This window comes from Vollenhovia emeryi, unplaced genomic scaffold (assembly GCF_000949405.1).
Source record: "Vollenhovia emeryi isolate VEMERY1.0 unplaced genomic scaffold, V.emery_V1.0 DF939183.1, whole genome shotgun sequence".
Lineage (NCBI taxonomy): Eukaryota > Metazoa > Arthropoda > Insecta > Hymenoptera > Formicidae > Vollenhovia > Vollenhovia emeryi.
In genome coordinates, this window is record NW_011967183.1 from 1182220 (window position 1) to 1196240 (window position 14021).

Below are 14021 nucleotides of genomic sequence, written 5' to 3' on the forward strand. Positions count from 1 at the left end.
AATTCTAATAGGATTATAGTGTTTGAATGAATGAAAATATAACAAGTGTGTATGAATATATGTATGTATATTCTTATCTCATACATATGTATATCATATCTTTCCAGGTTTCCTTACTTTTTTTACCATCTAAAAGTATTATGTAATACAAGCCTAAGCTTTTATTGATTTCCAATGTATTAATTAATACAATAGGTAAACGTAAAAATGATGGATAAATTATTATTTTCATACAAAGACTACTGATAGTTTTTTCTTTTTTGCTGATTAATTTTAGCCTGTTTTAACCCATGATAATAACCTATATGAAAAAATGCACGATATTATACCATTGTTAAGACATATTAAATAGATAAAAAAACATGACATACTTGATTAGTATCGTAAAAATTACCTGTGTGAAATCCACTTATATACCACGACATCAACATACTAGATAATGCATCTGCATCGGTTTCGGGCAACTTGGCCATTAGTGGTGGTAAGGGCGGTGCGGGTGGCATCGTGTCTATCGCTGGATTGAAACGTTCAAATCCAGGCATGAAATTCTTTTTAAATGACCTGGGATCCTCTGTATCATAATCCATTCTTTCGCCATTCATCTGTTTGGAATCCTGTACACTAGGAATATAGATGGGGGTGTCGGAATCTACTCTTTCATCAACCTTTCCTTTCAACGCATTCTTCTGCTGGGCGATTTGACTTTGCAATCCTTCAGATTCGAGAAGTGAATTTACTTGTACCGTTTCTATATTCTGATATCCTGCGAATATAACGAAAATATTGTGTTCAAGTTACTCGTCATGAGTGTAATAATGTTATATATTACCAACAAATTTCACTGTACACATGCCAGAATTTGGATCAACATGCGATACAATGGCTTCGTATAGTTGTCCATCCGCAGGATATACAGCACGGCATGGAGCGCCAACAATCCACTTCTATAATACAGCGGTAAAAAGTGCTAGTTTGGTTGCTTTGGTAAAGCATAAATAGAAATGTACCTTGAAAGGCTTTTTTGTGTGACTCGAATAATTGGAATTCTTTGGCTTTTGTTTAATCTGCCGGTCCTGAGTGTCCATGGCGATACGCTTTGCTACTTCCTCCTTGGCCAAGTTTACAGCTCTATCGTACGCTTGTATCAATGCAGAGTCGTCCCAAACATCTTCTTCGTCACTTTTCTACAAGTGGTTAGAATTTCTATATCTTTTACAGAACTGCATTCAAGAAGTGCAGAAATAAAGACGTCATCTTACGTACATTGCCGTTCCCTCTTACAAACAGTACATTACTTTCTTCGGCCATAATGTCAGATAAACAATTACAATCGTCTCGTCTGGTCGGGACTGTCGGGAGTGGAACAGAGAGCTACCAGTGCTGCCACGGACTTGGGTGATTCTTCAATACGAACCTCTGTGGATATTGGCTCTGACGGTATCAACGCCAGCTTGGAAAAACAGTGGCTGGTATACATCTTTGAAAACTTGATAGATGAAAACTCGAAATGTCGATAAACTCTTTATTATAAATCACATCTTTCGCTTATATATACATTATACTCAATGAAATAAGAGAGAAATTGTTGTGTGCAAGACAAAAGAGGGTAAAATCTAATTGGAGATATTTATGATCTTTCGAATAAGAGATCCATGCCCTTGTTATTGCCGCAGCTAGGAAAGTCGATGGGTACAAGCGGCAAGTTTCGCCGAGAACCTACTCTCATTAGAAATTGCATTCCAGGGCCGAGTAGCGGAGGATATAAAGCGGTACTTCTCGCTTCCCACAGCCAATATCCTGGTAAGTAGACGTAGATGTAGCAGACTCATTTCTAGCGAGGACAGATCTAAAATCTCTTTACCTAAATTGTCGGTGTAGAAGCGAAGAATAATGTAACCTTTATTTGGTATGACAAAAGTATCTTTTCGCGCTGGATTGACCAGATTTCGACGTAGCTTCCCACTCAGGTCCAAAGATACAATTTCATCTTTGGTAACAGACCGCTCGAAACTCTCTCGGCCAATAATACTGGCATTGTAACCATGCAAATGAAACGTGTAAGACGCATTGCCTCCAAAGCCTAGGAAAGATATATCTCATTCTTTTAGCATATCATTGAAAGAATACTTGGACAATTACCTTGGTTTATTAATATCATTTCGATTGTTTTTCGCGGTGGAACTTGGAGCAATTGCAGACACTCGCAAAATAACGGTGTCGCGGCACATTCGCTAGACCGTTCGTCGAGGGAGCAGACCGACTTCTCCAAGGTATTTTCTGGCTGCGATAGTATCGGAGATGGCGGATACTTGAAAGACATGCCGTTGATCTGCGCTATTCCTATCGCGCCTTTCTTTACACCTGAAATTTCTCTCGGTATAATATATCATTATGGACTCGACGAGTGCAAAACTCATCTAAACATTTTTCTTACTCAAGTAAGCTGGATAATATTGCGGCGTGTAAAATTTGTAGGAATAGTCCGTCATCTCGTCCGTAAAGAACGCCAAAGTGTTTGTGTCGAAGGGCACGTAGATGGTTTCATCCGCTTTTTCTTCCAATTCCGGCACTTTCGACAGACTCTTGAGGTCCAAAGAACAAATGACCTTTTCCGATATTCTATGACAGTGATGGCCACTTTCGGCAATTTTCAACGACTCTTCGTCCAAGTTGTCCGCAGTCCTTATCGCGCGTGAATCCAGTTTGGCGTCTTTGTACAAAATATATGCCTCTTGACGTAAATTGCGACATTCTCCAAGACCCTGAATATCGAGGACGTACTTGCCGATTGCTCCTTCAGCCGTTAGAACGCCGTCGAGTCTTTCGCCTGAAAACAAATCCCATGTAGTTTTATCATCGAATCGAAATCGAACGCAGCTAAAGCAACCTCGAAGGCGCCGCGCTTTAATGGTAACAACGACCAATTAACGCTATCATTTTTATTGAACAAAAATGTACAAATTTCAACACGTGTATATATACAATATATGTATATAAAATATAAGGTTTACCTAAAAAATATATCGAAATCATTGCGGAGGCTATGAATTTAATTAACGTGAGTTTCGCTACAAACGATGAAGAATACTCGAATCGACCAGCAATAACAACAAATTGTTTCCAAGTCGCGGATTGTTGGTTTTACTTGGAATTTTTCCAAGTTGATACTCAAATCTCCCTATTCACATTTTCACTATACTAGTATTAATCTTTGAAGAAAGTTGTGATATCGCTTCGCAAGCAGTTGAAGGGGATCTTATGTATTTGAAACAATAGAACGTCGACATACTGTTAAATCGATACAAGTATTATAATGTATGTTTGATTCGCTAGGTATAATAATTCACTTTCGTATTTATAGATCAAAGAGGGAAATTACACAGGTCTGCAAGGTTATCATGTTAATGGAATGAAACCAAGTGCGCTTTATGTAATTTTGCTCACTGAATTCGAATCTGGCCTCCGTTTTCTCCCATCACGTCAGAATTTTTAGATATGACCCATCTTTTATCTTGAGCAAATAACGGAAAAATACTACTTATTTTCAGCGGTACATTTAATTAACGAAAAAGCACCAAAAAAAAAAATGAAAAGTGATACGAGTGCTGCTTTCGCGACCGTGAGTAAGATGAACACAGGTTGGCGACTTTCGCTCGATTCAGACCGTTTTTTTGCGAGCTGTTAACCGAAAAGGTGAGTCAGCGAAACTAAACGAAAAGTAAATAAAAAAAACAGCGACAAACTCTAGTCAACCTCAATAACAGATAATATTCCTCATAAAAGGAAGAAGTAATGTAAAACAAACGGAACGTGATTGAACTTGAAAAACTGAGTAGAAAACATGTGTCATGATACCCTTTACTCTATCAGTTACAAAATGCCTTTGCGTTTTTTTGCTTAAGATAAAAATGGGTCATAATCAAGTGCACTTGGTTTCATTCCATTAACATGAAATTGTTGAAAATTTCTAGACCTGTACGTTATGTATCGTTAGAGGCTAATCAGATCTTGGGTTATCGTGGACATTGAAAGTCTTAACGTTAAAGACTAACTATTTACTGATCTACATCGAGTTATCAACGATTAGTATTGCGCTTTGAGGAAATTGAAATAGTTGCGTCTATCCGCATCTGTACTTGTGTGTAGTAACACGCATTATCCTCGTGGTTAGAAACCAAAAGTCTCTCGTCTCCATTCGCATTAATGTCTCACCGCATTAGCGCTGCGTTCGAAATGATATTGGGAATCATAGAGAATAAAGTCATTTCAATTAATCAATGGAATAGCTTGATCGTATCAGCGGCTCTTCTGTCGAACGCACACATACGCATAAAGACAAGTAGAATGAAAATCCGTACAGTCTTGATTATCGAGTCAGTCTTTAGAGCGTCCGGCTGGTAATACGACACATTCGGATTGGCCTTTCGTATTGCACACGCGTCATCACGTTTGAGTCCTCGAATAACTTGACATAATAACTGAAAGAATATCGTCCGAAAGAGTTGTTGGAAATGCAAGATTTTTCTTTCTTTTCGCTGCGGCACTCGATAGATAGCGTCATTAGCGATGCGTTTGCGCGTAAATTCCGATCTCTGCCTCGAAGAGGATTTGGTTGATCCTGAGTTTGGCGACCGACCTCGAGTACGAGTCTGGGATTTCGGCGAGCTGCACGGCGATACTCTCGCCAAACTTGGCAAACTCCTCCTTGGTTCTTTTTCGCTCTTTCGCGTCCGGTGCGCGAGCTTCAAGTTTCATCTGTCCGGATTCGTCGAGATCGGCCGGTGAACTGTGCTGGCTCGGCAAAGAACCATTGTACAGCTCCATTGCCTTCAGACTGGACGACGAGGACTCTTCGGCGTCCTCGCTCAGCGAAGCGTTGAAGGAACCGCTACCGGAGCCGTTTGTCTCTTCGTTGCAATTCATGAATGTTATACTTTCTGGATCGATGTCGCTCACGAGATACTCTTCTTGTAGTTTCGGTTCCTCTTCAACTTTCTGCGAAAAGGGATCAGGTTGGATCAGGAATTTCATCTTTCTATCGCTCTGGTACAGGTATATAAGAGCGATAAAAAGAACTCGTGCGCTTTTCTCCTTGTCTCATCGTCAGTTTTCTCTCTCTCTCTCTCTCTCTCAAAGTAACGCCTTTGACTAATTACTCGACTAATGCACAATCGAATTAGGAGCGTATCCAATCGTATCGCGTTCGCACGACTCGATCCCAATCTCACGCTCCGATCTCCGAGGGAGAGAGAGAGAGAGAGAGAGACTTTCACGCGTATTGATTTTCTCTCGTGAAACTTGGGAATCTCTCATCGCTACGATAAAAGTGCTCGTATTGTGTACGTATGTTATTCGAATCAAGTTTTCGAGGGATTTCGTGCATGCATGCAAATTGAATGAAATGAGAAAACCAAGTGGACGTGAGACGCGTCGCCACGGGCCAATGGAATATTTATCTCGACCAGCGACGCGTACAGGGGGCTCGAGATCCCAGTTCATTATTCCTCGTCGCGAAGCACTATTACAGCCGAGTATCTTCGAATGATGGAGGTTTCAATTCTTCCTTGCAAATTTATACAAGTATCTACGTTTAGAATTTGGCCATGTGATATAATTACGAGAGGTGATTCTACCTTCTTCCGTTTGCTGTATCTACGCGTGCCGAATTGTAGGAACTGCATGGCTTTGAAGGCGAACCACTTGGAGACGTACACGTCGTCCGGACCGGTGGCAGCTTCGCGGCTGTTTTGTATCTTGTGCACCTCCCGAGAGTATTGGCATTTGAGATTGGTGATCTTCTTCTCGACCTCGAGAGTGTTGCAGGAGAGAATTTCGGCCAACTCCTGGATGGCTCGCTTGCGCTTCGCACGGTCCCGATAGCCTCGGGCGTTCCAGTCCCAGAGGACGCGTCGCTGTTGATACTCGCGTAGCAGCTCGAGGGTCTTGTCGCGGGTCCACTCCATACCGGCGCGCGTGCCACTGGCACCGCTGCTGCCGAAACCGTCCCAAAGCCCGTGCTGGCTGTACATGAGGGATTCTCACCTCAGGGTGAGACGTTGAGCAGGGAGCCTGCCTGGAGCGCGCGCGCGCGCGCGCGCTAGCCCTCTCGCTAATAAATCACGGCGGGCCGGAATCAACGCGTGGGCCGCAGTCGCGAAACGAGCACGCGTTTTAATGATTTTTGCACGGGGCTCGCGCGCGCTTCTCGCTTCGCCTTCCTTTCTTTATTTCTCTTTGCGGATACCCCGCCGGGAGGACGAAGACGGCCGAGTCTGCGCGAACGTTCGCGCTCGTCCACATCCTCTCACATCCACGTTATCCGATATCGGAGCCTGTTAATGTCGTTGTCGCCGTCGACGCTAGACGGCAACGGGGAGGGAAGGAGGGATTTCCCTCGAGCTCTTCACATTCTTCTCGCTCCTCGTTAAACCACGTCCAGCATTTTTCCAAATTTTCATCCTCGTGCAATAATGCGATTGGAGCATGTGCGAGAGATCGATTGGAATCAACGACGCGGGGACAAAGCGCGTATGCGCTCCATTTCATCTCTTTGAGGCGCCAGAATATCTTTGGTACCGTACTCGTAAAATCTACAGTCCTACTTGGAATAGCTCGTTTGCAGCACGTGCGATATATAAAATATATACGTGCGCTGGGTGGATCCTTCCTTTTCTTTTACTGGTTGAAAAAAATGGTTGCTCTCGCAACCAAGTAACAGCAACAACTCGACTGAAAATGTAAACGTACCTGGGAATAGAACGACACGCGTGGCCGTCATCGATTGCACAGGGTTGCCGTCAGCAGCGAGTATTCGAAGCGAATGCCCATGGACGGACAGTAAGATGGGGCAATCGTGAGCGTTTGCATTAATGAGGCGTAGCAAATAGCGAGATTCACGCTCGACCCGCACGAGTACCTGACGCGCCTAGAAAAAATGAATGAAATACGAAATTGTAAATTTGAAGATGTGGCCTCGGAGTCCTGTGTCTGGATATACCTGGCCGTTTACGAGGAGCTCGCCCGGCGTAGGTGGCTCGAGGCTCGCGTGCCGCGTCAGCGGAGTCGCCGGCCTCGACGACAGGACGAGCGTCCTTTCCAGACCGAGGTCCTCGTCCCATGCTCCTCGTACTGTCAACGACCCGTACACCCCGTCGCCCTGCTGCAAGACTAATGGTCTCCATTTTATTTCTCTCACTCGTAAGGTTCTACGCGCGAGATTCTACGCGCTCTCGACTGATCGCGGGTTGCGAGTTACGCAATTTATACAATTTTCAAGAGTAGACTTGATTCGCGCGAGAGAAGCGGACGATTCCTGCTCTCTTTCGAGACCACGGACGTTATCGATCCTGCTTCTCTTGATGCGCGAGCGCCGGGTAGAACGGGCTTCTACGGCGTAGACGGCCGAGTCAAAATCGGGCGAGTCGACTCGCAACCGTGACAATTGGAGTTTGCGCACAATTTCTCCTCCGATTTTCCTTTTTGCTACCTATGCGACCTATCGCGTGCTAATAGGTAGACTTGTTAACAGAGTTGACCCGTACCGGTCAATGTATTACGATCGTTTCGCTAAATTTTATCTCACGGACTGCGTAATCCCTTGTACTATTTGTTATATACCGTTATATTTCGTTACCTGAATGAGCATGGTAAAAGTACGTTCCCGTGCTCTCGGGGTTTATCTTGTAGCGAAAGCCACTGAAGGGCAAAATAGGACACTGCGTTATCATAGGCACCCCATCCATGTGATTCGAGTCCTTTTGCCGGATTCCGTGCCAGTGGAAAGCCAGCTCGTCGCTTCCCAACTTGTTGTGAACGAGAACCTCTAGCGTGTCACCGAGACATATCTATCACACGTAACACGATTAGGATAGTTGCTCAGTTGCATTATATGCTCAATACTCACTTGTATAGCTGGTCCCGGACTTTTCCCGTTAATCGCCAAAAGGCTCTTTCCCACGGTAGCATTCGCGCACTCGCGAAAGCTCTCACCTTTGCTCTCGTTCAATCCCTTGTAGAAACTGCCAATTATCAAATTAAGAGTGCATTCAATTATTTCTCTCTCTTCTACCAGATCTCGTAGAAACTTTTACCTCTTTTCTTTTTTCTTTTATCATTATCTATATTAATACAATCGAAAGCGCCGCATAGATCATTAAAAGCCTTTACACGCGAGCATCGAGTGAAATTTTAGATTAAATCTAGATGTTGGAATATGTTGAAACGATCGAAAGAAATTTCAGAGTCGATGGGAAAGCGCGACAAAGTTTATCCGGCCATTATCAGCCGCTTCCGGCGAACACGTAACACACGTGTATGTAATTGTATGGGTAATCGAGCGGTATCTCAAACCCAACAGGTTGCACGAGTCGCGACCCGACACCGCGAATCCGCTGCATTTTCGGAATCGGAAGAGACGACAACGCTTTCTTCCTTTGTATTCTGATCGTGCCTATTTTCAATAACACATTTGGATCTCGCTTCTTATTAAAAAATTTTATCAGCCCATCCAAGAATTTACAAATAAATTCAAATCATTGCTTTGTAAAAAAAAAATACACAACTTGTAACTTTTGTTAGCTCACCTTGTTGCACCGTGCGATTCCGTGATAAAGAAATGATAGACGCACGTTTTTCTCAAAGATGACTCGTCGGAGCAAGGACGCGCACATTCGTGATAACCGTCTAATTTTTCTTAAAGAGAAAATTGTTTAGTAGTCCAGTAACCATTTTACTTTTGCAGAATAAAAAAAAATATATATATATCAGGGAATGGACGGTAATTTCACACTCACCAACAGTCTCAAGAGTCACCGAAATTGAATAGGAAATGAATATGAAAACTATAATGCAATGACAAAGGCACGACATGGTGGCCCAGAATATCTGGGTTGATCGGACACGTACACGTACATAAGTTTGAGCGATCCTGTGCGAATCTAAGCCGACGACCGACTCGGTGCGGTAAGCGGCTTTGCACTTGCAGGCAGTAGCTATGGAAGTGGACATGGGTGAAAGCAAGGCCTAGGCTACGCTATAAAGTAGTACAATTCGGGGAAAGCCTGCTTCTTACTTGTTCTTTTCACAAAGGTGCATTCGTTACGTCACGCTCGCGTAAACAGCTTTATCGCGTTTACATCATTCAACAAATAACAACGTGCATCAATTTTCGAAATGAGAAGAGAGATCGGTTCTTTCTTCTTTCCAGCAAATCAAACAAGTTGACGAAAGTCAATGTCCATGGTAAGAGATTTTTATTTACACATAAACTTGCAACTATATCTAAGTAATACTTGTATGGCCTATATTAGTCGCATGTGTGCGCGCGCTCGCAAAACTTACTTTTAATTAAAGTTCGAAGAAATTCTTAGTGTTTACACTATTTACCTGGTTAAATTAAGATTGGCTTTGTAACACTTTAAACTGCACAGTGGTACTCCAGTTTTCGAACACGAATATCTCTTGAGATTTTTACACTCTTTTATCCCGCAGAGGATTTGTTTTGGCGGGCTTTTCCTGAAACGTAGAATTGGCAAGAATTAACGTCACTACAGGTAATATTACAGGTAATAGTACAGGTAATAATACAGGTAATAATAAAGAATTTTGTCATACTCTCTGGCAGGAGAAAGTGGAAAATTTTCACCGGGCGGAAAAGATATAGAACTTCCTTCGATCGTTAAACGATACGTTACTAACGGTACTTGTCGCTTGGATAGTTTTCCCTTGCTGATAACTTTGGACGCTTTAGATTCTTGTTTCTTAAGCAATCTTTCCATTGTCTTTTTCTTATCCTTTTCTCTCTTTTCATCCGCGAGCTGTTTCCGTTTCAGAGACTTTAGAGCAGCCTTCTGTATAGCTTCCGCAGTCATGACTTTTTCTTTGTAACCAGTAGGTAAGGACATTAGTTGTTCGACACCTGGATTCGGCTCCGTGTCGGTTTTCCTTTCAAACATTGCCCTCTGTCGTGCTGTCATTAGCTTGGGATCTTTTGGCTTAATTTTTTTCAATTCGTCGTCAACCTACGACAAAAGGTATTTCATTTCATTATTTCTCATTAGCAAATGTTAGACGTATACTAAACATTTGAGGAAAAATACCTCCTCCAGTTTACCAGATTCGATAGCGTCGAGCCATCTTTCTTCCTCGCTGCTGGTCCCACTATCTTTGCCTCTGTTACCTTTGGGAATTTTTTTCTTCGTAGTTGCTTTTGGAGACGGTGCAGTGCTTATCGTAGCTGTGTTGAAAGCGCACGTCTTCAATACCTTTTCACGTTTATCCAAACTGGAAAATAATTTTGTACAATTCTTGGCCATCTCTGGCCGTCACTCGGACAACAGTCCATCCGACATTATATATGGTATATAAGATACCTCCGTTCATCTTCCTTTTTCATTTTGATTCTGAAGCTCTTCTTCCGATCAGCGTCGCTTGAAATTTCGACAAAGGCGTCGCTGTCGTCATGCATGAGCTTCTTCTTCTTGTGCTTTTTATGTTTATGTTTCTTATGCCGTTTCTGCGGCGAGACATCGCTTGTATCTGAAAATACAATTGATATAAAGAATCTCTCAAAGTAGATAATTGCGTAGAAAATTACCTAAATTGATCTCCTCTTCCGTACCCACGTCTCTTGGCTTACCCATTTGATTTCACACTCAAGATTGGATGTAATTTTAGGATGTAAGGAAATCACTCGGAAGTTTAGCAAGGTTAGGAAATTTGTCGTAATTTTGCGTTTAGCAAAACATGCAGTGGTCAGGTCAGCTGCCAGGTCAGCTGCCAGGCCAGCAGTGTCACGGTGTCGGTGTGCACTCGCCGAGTGCAGAACTTTGCCGCAATCGCATCGTCACACATTCGCGGACGCGTCGTTTCATCGTTAAGATCGTTAATCACAGCAAAAATATTGCTATCACAGACAAGGATTTACTTCAACGAAAGACCATTTTTATTTTATGTGAAAAATGGGTAAGGAGAATGAATCGGATAATGCGAAAAAAAGGAGGAAGTCTGTAAATACAAGTAGCGGAACAGCGTCGATGAAAGACGGAGATATATACAAGGTAGAAACTTGTTTGTTTTTCATTTCATTTTTCAATTACAGGAAAGATCCTATACATTTTCGCTATTATCGCTTCAGATCTCTCACTTTTCAAAGATGCGCCGAGAGTATGTAGTACATGTTCGTTAACACTTTAGGTTAGGTTAAGTTGCTTTCGATTACGAGTGAAATTACCATTAGATTTTTTCCCCCTTTCTGCCTCCGTCAACTCTGTTCAACTCCGTTCAACTCCGTTCAACTCCGTTCAATTCCGTTCAACTTTTGTCTCGTCTCAGACAATAATCAGTTACGAAGAGAAGGAAGCTATCGAGAGATCGTCCGAGGATGATTCCGAATGCTTTTTGCTAACTTGCGACGATATTCGAGCAGCGATGACGAAAATAGCTAAATTGAAATCCAGTGGGGACTCTAATGTTTGTAACGTTTATGCAATTACTATGCCAACTTTCGTATTGCCTGAAACTTATCGAATCGTACGTTTTAGGTCAAGGATGAGATTCGCGAGCTGCAAATTCAAACGTCCTTGGCTTTTATAGAACTAAAGAAACTAAATCGCATGGAAAAGTTCCGTACCAAATCTGCACGTGACTCTCTAGTGGCTGCAAAGTGTAGCGTCGATAGCAGACATCTGCACTTACAGAATCTATTGTACGAAGTGATGCATTTGAAGAAGGAAGTCATTAAATGTCTTCAATTCAAGTAATTTCCTTAATCTTTCCGCAAAATCTCTCTTTCAACCATCAAGTTCAACCATCAAATTTCATTTCTTTCAGATCCAAAGATGAATTGATAGAACTCGTTTCGGAAGAGGAATTTTATAAAGACGCTCCAGAAAGTATCTCGCGACCTGTATGTAAAGAAACACAAGTTTTGTACAATAACAAATTGACTTTTTTCTTTGCAATGCATATATGTATCTTAGGAAGTAACAAAGAGTAATCCTCATCAATTGAGACTGGCTCGTTTGGAATGGGAATTGACGCAGCGAAAGCAACTGGCGGCATTGTGCGACGAATTGACGGAGAGTAAAAAGGCCGTAGCGTCGAGTATCGAAACGAAACAGACTCGCTTGGACAATCTTGCGCCACAACTGCGATCTATATTGGAAGTAAGAAATAGTGTACAAAGTATTCCTGTACAATTGGGGCGTGCCTACTAAACGTAATTCTCATATGCTCAGGCGAGCAAACCGCTACAAGAGAGCCTTGGACTGCCGTTGGACAAGATTCGCCAGGAGCATCAAAAGGCTTCGTTACTTGCGTCGCCTCTCTATGTCTTGTATGCCAAGGCTTCTGCTTACAGGGATGCTTACGGTATTATTTATTCACATAAACATTGCGAAAATACATTTCTGCGATCTGCGATTGTGATATGGAAAATATCTTGTAGACAGTACATTGTTAGTCAAAGTGGAAGGAGACGAGGATGAAGCAAGACGCGCAAACAACCATGACGGTTTACAAGACTCTGACTCAGATCTTGAGAATCAGTCGGAGAGTCTCGTGGAAGAAATGCCTGTGCATAAGAAAAGACATCACAGAATATCCCGGGAAGCCAGACAAGAAGAGAAGCGGTCCAAGTTATTGCAGCGACATCCGTTGCACGTCAAAATAGTTATCACGTTAAAAAGTGAGATGTACAACAATCTACAGAAATGATCTGTACAGCATTCCTATATCCTATATCCATTTCTTTAGCTAAATACTTTTCGAACATGTATATTAAACAAGAAGGCTTGGTGTGCGCACTATGCAACCCTTCCACTTTAATTCAACTTTTTAACATCTTGAGAGAGGGGAGGGAAATTTTATTGCGAAATTTAACTTTTCAGACGAGACGAGGCTGACGCTTCACTTTTATTACATGATACATTTAAAGGTAGTCACGGTAGAATCGAAACTCGAAACGGAAGACTTGGGAGGTATTAGTGCTGGGTATGTAAAATTGAAAAGATTGAAAATCTTTTCTTTGCCTTGCTAAATTTGAGATAAGCTTTTCAAGTCGTCATTTTATTAACAGAGACATGCTAGTTTCCGAGTCGGTTCTTCGCGAATTGTACCCACGGGATTTAGGATTGGAGAGTCCAAATCCCGCCAATCAGTATCAGCTGTCGCGGCATAACTTGGGATCCTTTTCATCTTTGGGACTAGGCGTCCCTTATAGATGGGCCCAAAGAATGGCTGGTCTACACTTTGTCGCGTGCGACGTGAGCGAACAGCAACAAAAGGTAGGCAATTTTTTGTTTTGCAGAGAAATTATTAAGACACCAATCTCTTCCGGCCAGCAATAGTTGCCATCATTTTCATTTGTAGCATACAAGTCAAGAATTGGCACAAGACTGTGTGGAGAGTGTGTTAAAGGAGATTAAACGGCGCATAAAAGCGAGGCTGGACCTATGTATGGAAATACGGCAACTAGAATCCGGCAATCTGCCAATCTTTATTAGTACGACGGATCCCGTGCCGCAGAAAATCTCAACGTCATTGCATCGATTCACGACTATGACCTGGAAAAGTTACTCGAATTACGTCGCTTCGCCGGAATTTTATCAACGAGGATTAGTGCTGTCCGTAGACATATTTTACGAGGCTGTACTTCGTCGTGGCAGTAGCGAACTCGTCGCCAGGATCGCTATCAAACCAGACTACCCAAAGATAGCACCGGTATTTAGCATAAGCGTCAGTCCAACGGTGCCGGCGTCTGCCGATATCATCAGAGATATCGAGAGGGAAGTCAACGTCATGTGGACCAAGTCCCCGACGTTGACGGCGCAGATACAACGGCTGAGAGCATGCTTCGACATTTATCTAGAGACTGAGAGTATGGCGCCGAAGGAAAAGATATTCTTCTACCCTGTACGAGGACGCACTCGCGCTCGACCGTACAAATATTTGTCGTTGGGAGGAGGCATATTCACTCATCGTTGAAATTTAATAAATTATCCATCATCCACAATTATTCTTTT

The 14021-nt window shown here is 42.6% G+C and overlaps 5 protein-coding genes across 7 annotated transcripts; 1 reads left to right on the plus strand and 4 right to left on the minus strand.

Annotated features, from left to right (window-relative positions):
* Positions 1-50: 50 nt before the first annotated feature.
* On the minus strand, positions 51-1378 carry LOC105562867 (survival motor neuron protein). Of its 2 annotated transcripts, none has more exons than XM_012013985.1 (5): positions 1264-1378; positions 1008-1184; positions 854-944; positions 395-763; positions 51-301 (listed from the first exon to the last, which is right to left on the minus strand). In XM_012013985.1, the coding sequence occupies exons 1-5, from the start codon at positions 1306-1308 to the stop codon at positions 240-242; spliced, it is 744 nt and encodes a 247-aa protein (XP_011869375.1). In that variant the 5' UTR covers positions 1309-1378; the 3' UTR covers positions 51-239. The 2 variants fall into 2 exon arrangements, with proteins under 2 accessions (XP_011869375.1, XP_011869374.1); XM_012013984.1 differs by having other exon boundaries at positions 830-944; positions 1264-1376.
* A 132-nt stretch (positions 1379-1510) lies between these two features.
* LOC105562865 (laccase) lies at positions 1511-9026 on the minus strand. Its single transcript, XM_012013983.1, has 10 exons — positions 8793-9026; positions 8583-8691; positions 7904-8018; positions 7634-7844; positions 6998-7167; positions 6748-6925; positions 2435-2827; positions 2140-2361; positions 1862-2080; positions 1511-1797 (listed from the first exon to the last, which is right to left on the minus strand). Exons 1-10 carry the CDS (start codon positions 9004-9006, stop codon positions 1628-1630), a joined length of 2001 nt encoding a protein of 666 aa, XP_011869373.1. The 5' UTR covers positions 9007-9026; the 3' UTR covers positions 1511-1627.
* On the minus strand, positions 4543-6717 carry LOC105562864. The gene is made up of 2 exons (XM_012013982.1): positions 5634-6717; positions 4543-4995 (listed from the first exon to the last, which is right to left on the minus strand). The coding sequence occupies exons 1-2, from the start codon at positions 6027-6029 to the stop codon at positions 4561-4563; spliced, it is 831 nt and encodes a 276-aa protein (XP_011869372.1). The 5' UTR covers positions 6030-6717; the 3' UTR covers positions 4543-4560.
* On the plus strand, positions 9026-14014 carry LOC105562862 (THO complex subunit 5 homolog). Of its 2 annotated transcripts, none has more exons than XM_012013980.1 (10): positions 9026-9240; positions 11332-11469; positions 11541-11755; positions 11830-11905; positions 11979-12164; positions 12237-12369; positions 12446-12685; positions 12888-12990; positions 13076-13283; positions 13369-14014. In XM_012013980.1, the coding sequence occupies exons 1-10, from the start codon at positions 9232-9234 to the stop codon at positions 13981-13983; spliced, it is 1923 nt and encodes a 640-aa protein (XP_011869370.1). In that variant the 5' UTR covers positions 9026-9231; the 3' UTR covers positions 13984-14014. The 2 variants fall into 2 exon arrangements, with proteins under 2 accessions (XP_011869370.1, XP_011869369.1); XM_012013979.1 differs by lacking the exon at positions 9026-9240 and adding an exon at positions 10830-11057.
* Positions 9235-10772, minus strand: LOC105562863 (INO80 complex subunit B). Its single transcript, XM_012013981.1, has 5 exons — positions 10595-10772; positions 10371-10536; positions 10098-10281; positions 9613-10019; positions 9235-9513 (listed from the first exon to the last, which is right to left on the minus strand). Exons 1-5 carry the CDS (start codon positions 10638-10640, stop codon positions 9381-9383), a joined length of 936 nt encoding a protein of 311 aa, XP_011869371.1. The 5' UTR covers positions 10641-10772; the 3' UTR covers positions 9235-9380.
* Positions 14015-14021: the final 7 nt, after the last annotated feature.

Coding starts and splice junctions, on each gene's coding strand:
- LOC105562863 (XM_012013981.1), bottom strand. CDS start 10,640: ATGGGTAAGCCAAGAGACGTGGGTACGGAAGAGGAGATCAATTTAG. Junction 10,537..10,594: donor GGAAGAGGAGATCAATTTAG/GTAATTTTCTAC, acceptor TTGTATTTTCAG/ATACAAGCGATGTCTCGCCG. Junction 9,514..9,612: donor CCACTTTCTCCTGCCAGAGA/GTATGACAAAAT, acceptor TCTACGTTTCAG/GAAAAGCCCGCCAAAACAAA.
- LOC105562862 (XM_012013979.1), top strand. CDS start 10,959: ATGGGTAAGGAGAATGAATCGGATAATGCGAAAAAAAGGAGGAAGTCT. Junction 11,058..11,331: donor AAGACGGAGATATATACAAG/GTAGAAACTTGT, acceptor GTCTCGTCTCAG/ACAATAATCAGTTACGAAGA. Junction 12,991..13,075: donor TTGGGAGGTATTAGTGCTGG/GTATGTAAAATT, acceptor TTTTATTAACAG/AGACATGCTAGTTTCCGAGT.
- LOC105562865 (XM_012013983.1), bottom strand. CDS start 9,006: ATGTCCACTTCCATAGCTACTGCCTGCAAGTGCAAAGCCGCTTACCGC. Junction 6,926..6,997: donor AGCTCCTCGTAAACGGCCAG/GTATATCCAGAC, acceptor CATTTTTTCTAG/GCGCGTCAGGTACTCGTGCG. Junction 2,828..6,747: donor GCGTGTCGTTCTATTCCCAG/GTACGTTTACAT, acceptor ATTTGTTTTCAG/GCGAAAGACTCGACGGCGTT.
- LOC105562864 (XM_012013982.1), bottom strand. CDS start 6,029: ATGTACAGCCAGCACGGGCTTTGGGACGGTTTCGGCAGCAGCGGTGCC. Junction 4,996..5,633: donor GATACAGCAAACGGAAGAAG/GTAGAATCACCT, acceptor CCCTTTTCGCAG/AAAGTTGAAGAGGAACCGAA.
- LOC105562867 (XM_012013984.1), bottom strand. CDS start 1,308: ATGGCCGAAGAAAGTAATGTACTGTTTGTAAGAGGGAACGGCAAT. Junction 764..829: donor GTGTACAGTGAAATTTGTTG/GTAATATATAAC, acceptor TTATATTCGCAG/GATATCAGAATATAGAAACG. Junction 302..394: donor TATAAGTGGATTTCACACAG/GTAATTTTTACG, acceptor TTTTTCATATAG/GTTATTATCATGGGTTAAAA.